Source organism: Rhipicephalus microplus, chromosome 1 (assembly GCF_043290135.1).
Source record: "Rhipicephalus microplus isolate Deutch F79 chromosome 1, USDA_Rmic, whole genome shotgun sequence".
NCBI classification, from domain to species: Eukaryota; Metazoa; Arthropoda; class Arachnida; order Ixodida; family Ixodidae; genus Rhipicephalus; species Rhipicephalus microplus.
In genome coordinates this window covers 78512221-78521149 of record NC_134700.1, presented here as the reverse complement: position 1 = coordinate 78521149, position 8929 = coordinate 78512221, and the positions used below count along the sequence as shown (strand labels likewise).

Genomic DNA, 8929 nt, shown 5'->3' with positions numbered 1-8929 from the left:
AGCGTTTCCTTTCACATTGCTTATGGGTGTATGTATTATGAAGCCAACACTGGAAACGTTTAGCTTAATATACAGCACAATCTCAGTGAATGGAGTCATTTATACATTTAGTTTTTTATACAGGTGCTGCACCCACTACACATAATTTTCTTTTTACGAAATATGCAGTTAAATGCGGGCATATAGACACAATTACTTCAAGTTCCAATTAGATCCTACTGTAGTAGCAGTTTTAGGCATGCCCGGAAGAAAAACTTTTTAAAAGAACCAGGGTAGGGGCCAGTTGGTTGAACATAGCAAGAATTTTCAGCTTGCTACAAGGAAACAGAGTGACGAATATTGAACGACTAGGGACAACCCAAGTGCATTGTCCCCCGTCGCTTTGTTTCCCTGTAGTGCAGTGAAAGCTCTTACTATGTATAAAAATTTCTTCAGCTGTTGTGCAACTCGCATGTGTCCAAAAATAATGTATTATTCACTTAGTGCCCATTGCATACAGTGTACCTTCATATAAGTCACAATTTTATATAAGTGCTGTAAGTACTCGCAAGGTAAGCGCCATTATCTATCACAGATAATTTTTTTTAATCTGCGTCAGAAAAACCCATAAACGGGACGATGCAGTGGAAAAGCTGTGTGCATCAGTGCGTGTTTGCAAAAAAAAAAAAGGTACTGAATAAAGAAGCATGTTTAAGATCTAGATGCAGTAGTAAAATTTTTTATTGCATCACCGAAAACACAACCACAACACCAAAAAGTAAATGATCAAGTAGAAAAGCAAGGCCATCAATCACAGCAGAAAATTTTAAATAATGTGGAACCAGAATGTCCCTTTGCTATTACTTTACAATCTATGCGATTGGTTAAGAGACTTTGGCAAAAAGGAAGTCGTAGTCGTTGGCCGTCAGGCGCCTCCGTGCAACGACAGATTCCGCGAGCTGCTGCTTGTGCTTCTGCAGTTCCAGAATACGCTCCTCAATGGTGTCTGCACAAATGAGCCTGGAGATAACAAAAATTGGCTTGGTCAGCGATTGCGTTCCCGCTGCGATATCTCTTCCTTAAAGCTTGTTTATTTACAAGATGATAAAAGTATTCACAGTAAACGTAGTGTGCCTGTCTCGACCTTCCTTGCTGTGGTAGTTGTGTGCCTGTCTCGACCTTCCTTGAATGTGGTAGTTGAATTAACAAACATGACTGCAATAAGAATACACAGAAGAAAGCTAAAAAGAAAAAGAATTGTACAGATTTGAAGATGTGCAATAAAGAAAAACACATAAGAGATAAAACTGAATCAGTTTAGCTAAATTAGGGTTTCCGATTGACACAACAGGTAGTTTACCAGAAGAAAATGAAAGCCAGTTTCTTTTTTTAACTTTGAGCTAACCCACAAGTCAAGTATATCAATATTTTGTCATGCATTTCGAAGTATTTCTTTTTTTTTGTGTTTAGACTATTATGGTAAAAGCTAGTGAAAATTCCCAAGTTCAGTCTTTCATGCTTTTGTCCGAAACTATGCAGTCATGTTTTGTCACAAAACTATCACTAGGGCCACAAAAAGTCGAGAAAAATGTATGATGCCACAGCAAACTTGGTTGGGTATCACCAAGGTTGCTCCATCATTTTTTTTCTTTGCCTTAATTTGGCTTATCAAGCAACTTCTTTCACTAAGAGTTCCTTTTTAAGCATTGCACCACTATGTTTTACTAACACGGCTGAAAAATTTTTTCTTTTTGGGGTTTTGGTGGACACAATGGGAAAATGAATGTTATCACGTTAAAACATTTTTCAGTATAAGTAATCAATGGTTGTTTCCAAGAAAGCCAATCCTGAAACTGAAATTTCTTCTATCACAAGAAAAAGTGGGACCCATATGCTACACTTAGGCCACTTTTATCAAGTGTGACTCGATTGTCCCGCTGTACACTTGATCCATTATGGTGTAAATGTAGCGCGAAAAAAAAAGACAAGGACAAGAAAGTGTACGCCACAACTTTACGCCGTAATGGATCAGTTAATGGACCAGATTTACGCCCTAATGGATCAGTACCAGCTCGCTCGCCTCTCTGTAATGCTTCACTTGAGACAGTTTACGTGTTTTTTGCAGTTTGCGCATAGCAGAATGTTACACACAATGCACATGTACTTCGTGTGCCCCTCTTTTATTGCTACTCGAGTACCAGCGGCATTGCTGTCACGTGCGAGTAAAGTTCATGTGGCGAGTGTACCCGGAGAACCGATGCTCCATTGAAACACCAGTCATCGCATCAACACTATATTTGCTAGGGTTTTCTGGCTAGCTCCAAGAAAGCTCAAGTGCTTCCAAAACAGTACGATAGATGCCTATTATCATTAGAAAATGCATCGGGGCTTGTGGTGTGAGGAAGCAGCGGAGCTGGCAGCATTGCCCTCCTCCTTTCCCTTCTGTCTCTCGATTCCCTTTTCCAGCCCTCGCTATGATATGCAACACACAGCTGTGATTTCTCTATCTTTTAAATGGGAAGCATTTCTTAGCGAACTTTGGCAACCTTGAGCGACCTTGAGCGCATCCATCCATCCGTCCATCCGTGCGTCTATCCGTGCGTCCGTCTCTATCTATCTATCTATCTATCTATCTATCTATCTATAAATCAATCAATCAATCAATCAATCAGTCAATCAATCTATCTATCTATCTATCTAGCCGCCTATAACCTTTAGCTCGCCTGGCCGTTTCAATAATGGTGTCGATACCAAACTTGCTATGACATAACATGACTGTATGAAGAGCATATCTGACTAGTCATGGCATGAAAATCATGATAAGTATGTCATGAATGTCATGATTTACATTTCATGGTCCTGCAACTCTTGCGGTGGTTTCGTTTACATGGCATGCTGCAAAACTTGTATGGTATGGCATGAATGCATGGCAAACACAAGCGACAGACCCTAACATGAAAATTATGACAGGCATGTCATGTAACAACGTGACTACTTTCCATGCTCATGATGCGCTCGTGGCCGTTTTGCTAGAGTCACATATACCAAATTTGGTATTACAGCACGTGAATGGATGACGAAGCTATGTGACTGGTGCGAACATGATAATCACGAGATGCACGTCATGTAACAACATGATTACATGCCAGGCTCATGATGCGCTGGAGGCCGTTTGATATTACGGGACGTGAATGAATGATGAAGGTATGATACTGGTGCAAACATGATAAGCATGAGGTGCGTGTCATGTAACAACATGACTACATGCTACGCTCAGGCTGCGCTCGCGGCCGTTTGGCTAGCTAGCTACACTTGTACCAAACTCGATATTACGCGACGCGAACGAATGACATAGGTAAATGACACATCGAAACAAGATAATCATGACATGGGTGTCCTGTAACAACATGACTGCATGCCACACTGATAATGCGCTCACGGCCGTTTCGCTAGCTTTACATATACCAAATATGATATTACCTGACGCTAATGGATGACAAAAGTATGTGACCGGTGCAAACATGATAATAATGTAATGCGTGTCATGTGAGAACATGACTACATACACAGTAAAGGCGCCAATACATTTCGACGTGACGCGGTGCGTGTGCTCGCCAGCATTAATTTCGTCGTGTCACGCCGGCGTTGCCACCCCAGGCGCCCCATACACTCGCAGGCACGCGCCGCGCTGCATTTCTTTGACGCATGCGCATTTCAGCACGTTTGGCGTCCCTCCGCCACGAAAAGAGAGAGACGCGGTGTTGTCTTATTAACGCATCGGTGCAAAATGCAGCATATCGCATTTTGCCGACGGGCGCTGGTCGCGCCTGGCGTCAGACTATAGAGTGCTCATGTTTTGCTAACATTTCATCGCTGTGCCCAGCGTGCACACGCGTCACCGCTACATTGAAGTATTTTGGGCCCTTCATGATGCACTCGCTGCCGTTTTGCTAGCTCGACATATACCAAATTTTGTGTTACGTGAAGTCAATGGATGACAAAATACATGACTGGTGCAAACATGATAATCCTGACCTGCGTGTCATGTAAGAACATGACAACATACCACGCTCATAGTGTGCTCGTAGCCGTTTCGCTAGCTCCACATATACTAATTTGGTATCACGTGACGTCAATATCTGACGAAGACAAACGACACATCCGAACATGATAATCATGACACGGAAGTCATGTACGGCATCATTTACCTTCACCTTGTAACGTTGTGCTGAGTTTAAAGTTACATATCAACATTTCTCATTCGAGCTTCGCCTATCATTGATTCCCACTGTACATGGGATCTGCCAGTTTTTTTTCTATCTTTGTTGGGTATGTTTCTATCTCTTTCTCAGGGTATGTTTTTACATTTGTATCTGCTTTTCCTTTTCTCCCTCTCCGTACTCATTCTCTTGCCCATCAGAGTTATTTCATCTTATGTGAAAAAAAATTCCGCCCATGTGCGTTGAGAGTAAAGAACTTGAAGATGATAGAGAGGACGAAGAGAGTGCGAGCCCAGTTCGCAATGCTGAGTTTTCTGGTGTCACCACATGGTGCAACAAAAAGATAAGCAGCTTCTCTGCAAAATGATGTAAATAGTATGAACCGAATAGTCCCACAAGCTATCACTAAGCATCCCACAGCTAACATGAAGCACATGAATCATACTGGTTTTCTTGAAACACGTACAGTTTATATAACCATGCTTAAACATCACCAAGAATCGTTGGTACTTTTTGCTTAGGGGCTACTCTGGTTCAACAATGACCATATTCACTCAGCCGAAATCTTTGACTTGCTATAAGTTAGGTCACAAAAACTGCATAGGGGATACCATGAAAAAAAAGGCGCTCCTCGACTTGTGTGCTTTCACCTAATAAAACTGTCCCAACACAGCATAAATAATGTTGTAGTATGCTCAATGAATGGAATTATGGGCTTGGACATGGTAGCACGAGCCCTCTTAGGGAGCCACTGCTCAACAAATAGAAAGGCTCGTGCTGATTGCGCGATCAAACCAATGTCCGTGGTTTAAAATTTTAAAAACTAAGAAAATTACATTCTGGGCTTCTGTGTGGTAAAGCCAAGCTCTGACTAGAGACACAGCATAGTGAGGGACAGCAGGTCATCTGGATCATTGCATGTTCTTCGACTGGGCCTCTGCATGTACCCTGCGGAACACATTACGCTCTGTTTCGCAAAAGAAGAAAGGGCACCATGCCCTTCATTTTGGAAGATTCAACAAAGCCCCCCCCCCCCCCCCCCCCACAGCATGAGCGAAGGGAGACCTTGTTATCCAGCCCTTCCCTACCCTATCAACTGTGATGAGTAAAGGAGAGGCGCGACGGTGCACGAGGAGAGGAGAGTCACCAGAGTGCATGCGCACCAGCCACATAGACGCAAGAGATTGGTCAGAGAAAAGCTTGTAGCGCAAGACCTGGGGGGACAGAAAAATCCCAGAGGATGAGTTGGCACTGTGTGTTGGGGCTTCGAACGGTGAAGATAAAAGGTTTTACTGCCTCAATCGCTATACCCAGACGGAAGCGGTAGAACCGCCCTGTTCTGAGGCTGTCAGCGAAGAGGCTCAGGAAGTGGCTGTCAATATTGGAAGAACCAAGTCAGACTGCCTGGACTTGCCGCAACCTGTGACAGCAGTTCCTGGGTGGACTACAACTCCTCTGCTTCAATCCAGAAGGTATGCGGCCCGCACCACAGTCAAGGCGCCGTTGACGAGTTAGGCAGAGCCTAACTGAGCCCGAGAATACGACGAGGACCAGTATACTGGTGATGAGGACAAGCGGTTTGAGCAGAGGGAGCAACCGACAGCGACCGTAAAGAAGTAGAGCAGCCCATCAATGACGGAAGACTCGACGAAACGTCAACACAGCAGGGGGCAATGAGTTGCAACGCGACAAGCTATAAGGACATTTGATTGTTGACGCCATATCGGCTTAAGGCTAGCAGCTAGGGCTAGTAATGAATTGGAATTGAGCTACAGCCAGTTTGTGTATGTCCATGTATGCAAATCGTTATTAAGATATTTATACTTCCGAGTGTTATTGAGTGATCTAACGTTAGTTTTGTGTATTTGGGTCATCCGTCTTTTGTATAAAGTGTGTTTGTTTTGCCATGCCCATCTCCTGTCTGTCTAAAATCCATCCTACACAAGTGCTCCCGAGATAAGTTCGTGACACCAACTCAGCTCGGGACCCATATGTTCCCAGAAGCTGCTGGGAACATATGGGTCCCGTAACTCGGTAAATAAAAGTTGATTCATCAAAACAGAGAAGACAAACTATGTTAATTTTAGGCAATTCTGCTGTTGTGTGTGGCACATGTGAGTGGACAAGCAGAGTTGCCTTACAAAAAGGCCTCTTTCCAAACAGAGCAGCCTTTTGGTGGTGGGACACAGGCTGTCCCTTCAAGACACTACACAGATTAAAAATATATATATAGAAACCTACCACGTGAGATGTTCATACCTTAGCACTTCTTCCTACTTTAACCGTGCATATGTATTCAAGAAGCTAACTAAACAGGCTGTAGTGGTAAGAAAGTCTGTGTCAGTCTTCATTAGAATTGCCCCTCTTCCAAGAGAAAGCAACAGTCAATTATGCATGGACTAGTGACCGAGTATACTCACCTGTTGATAACAACCGTTTTGGTCTGCCCCACACGGTGAATACGATCAAATGCCTGTGCTTCCAGAGCAGGGTTCCTGGAAGGAATGCCAAATGTTTCGGTCACTGCCTGATGGTGTGTAGAAGTCCTCAACAGTCTAGCCTACAACACTTGACAACAATTTTCATTAATGCTAAGAGCCATTTTAGTATTTACAGTAATGGCCGATTTCGGCTCATGCATACCAGTCTGTACATCACTCATTCTCTTACCAATGCTGGTAATCTATTTTCCATTAATCGCTTCATAAAAATCTGCTGTTGAACAAGTTCAGTGATTCCATCAGACACTAAAGAATGAGAACAGATTGTGCACTTGTTTTGTTATTAGACACAACTTAATGAACATAGCAAAAAATGAACTTGTCAAGAGAAGCATCGGGGTGATTATTTGTGGTTGTAAGCTGCAGTATACTTATTGTCACATAAACGGAATAGAGCTACCTGCACCATAAGGGTCCCAAGCCACAGCCTTCAGATAACAAAACCGGTCACTAGATAATACTAGGCACTAGACTCTCAGAAGTACACACACATATTCTGCATGTGCATGTCTGTGCACATATACATTCCCACAAGTGTCACACATCTTCCAAGCAGTGCAGCACAGCTTTACATAATCGCCTTCAAAGACACACTAATAAAATATTAAGCTGCATGTTTACAGAAAAACAAACTCTACTTAACACGTTCACTGCAGCATGGGTTGCCAGTGAGTCATGGCTTGTGCTCCTCCTATGCCACCGCAATGTTACGAGCATGCATCTGCTTGCTGATGCCATAACATCATCACACATGAATGTAGAGGCATGATTCTTATTGCAAGTGGTTATAAATAATCAGAAGAAATTTCTTCTGGTGTTACATGCCATTACCCACTGGTGACTCACGATGCACCTGGAAGACATGCCCAGTTGCCTAAAGGTGGATCACTCGCACATAAAATGAAACCTCAAGAAAGCTTGTCGCAGCGAATGTGTCAAGATAGTATTCATATAGAGAAGTACTCATGCAAAATTTTACACTTCAAGCAAATGTAACAATGTAATGCACACCATTTTCGGCATTCATTACCCTTTTTATTACAAACAAAGACCATTAGACTTTGCTCACACCATTATTAAAAGAACAGGGTAAGCCCTATACATACCATGTATTTTAGGCAGAGTTTATGTACAATGTGGGGGTGCTGACCCCCCTGTAAAGATGTTTGCGCTGCGTGACACACATGTCTTGCCAAAGCCGCATTTCGGGTGACAACCACCGGCGATACATGGCGTTGTGTACGCGTTGAGCACCGCTATCATCATCATGGTTGTTACAGTGGGAGCGCCGGCGGTGACCCCTGGCAGAAAGCAAGCCTTGGTGGCGGGAGAGAGTTGAGCGAGGCTCTTTGGCGCGTGGCGGTTGCCGCGAACGGTTGTCTCTAGCTTGGGTTCTCGACGCGTGGTACAGTGGCCTGCGCGCCAGGGGCCCTCGTGGTAAGTCAAGCGTTGGCGACGACTTCTTGGTTGTGTTATTGTGTGTTTGTCGTGTTATTGTGTTTGTCATAGAGGGTATGCTAATAATGTGTACGGATGTCTGAGCGTGTTGATAACGTTTCATGTATCGATTCAGCGGACGATATCGTCGTTGTAAATTAGTTAAATAAATGAATGTCGTTTGGTTTGTACCAACTGTGTCAACTGTGTCCGTTCACTCCAAGAGCGTGGCGTGGCGCTCGCTCGCCATTTCGAGACCCCACAACCTTTTTCTCCTTAACCGTGAAAGTTACAGTAATTACTTTACTATAATTGTGATTATAAGCCCTTTTTCTTCTTCTTACTCAAGCAGATTTAGCACTGGATCATCATCATCATCATCCTGACTACGTCCACTACGTCCCATCTTCTGCCAGTAAACTCGGTCCTGTGCTTGCTGCTGTTATTTTCAACCCACAAACTTCTTAATCTCATCTGCCCAACGAACTTTCTGTCTCTCCTTAACCCGCTTGCCTTCTCTGAGAAAACAGTTATAGTTATCCTTAATGACCAGAGGTTATCCTGTCTATGCGCTACGTGCCCGGCCCATGTCCATTTCCTCTTCTTGATTTTAACTATGATAATCTTGACCCCGATTTGTTCCCTGATAACTCTGCTCCCTTCTTAATTTTTTTTGCTTTGGGTAGCTAATTATCACTCAGTAATTGACAAAGAGCACTTTTTCATACAACAACAATACTACTTCAGTATATTCCCTATTATGAAATCCAAATACTGGCCAAAATCTATGTT

General features: G+C 43.3%; 1 protein-coding gene across 5 annotated transcripts in view; it reads right to left on the bottom strand.

Moving 5' to 3' along the window:
- Positions 1-702: 702 nt before the first annotated feature.
- The window catches only part of LOC119178658 (transcription termination factor 2-like), a 123429-nt gene continuing 115202 nt past the window's right edge, over positions 703-8929 (bottom strand). For 2 of the 5 annotated variants that reach the window (XM_075869572.1, XM_037429880.2), the window contains 2 exons: positions 6620-6694; positions 703-999 (listed from right to left, as the gene is read on the bottom strand). In XM_075869572.1, coding sequence (XP_075725687.1) covers positions 864-999; positions 6620-6694 — 211 coding nt within the window. In that variant the 3' untranslated portion in view covers positions 703-863. Of the gene's footprint in view, positions 1000-1057; positions 1195-6619; positions 6695-8929 lie in introns of those variants that run through there. The other 3 variants (XM_075869558.1, XM_075869552.1, XM_075869565.1) reach the window with 3 other exon arrangements.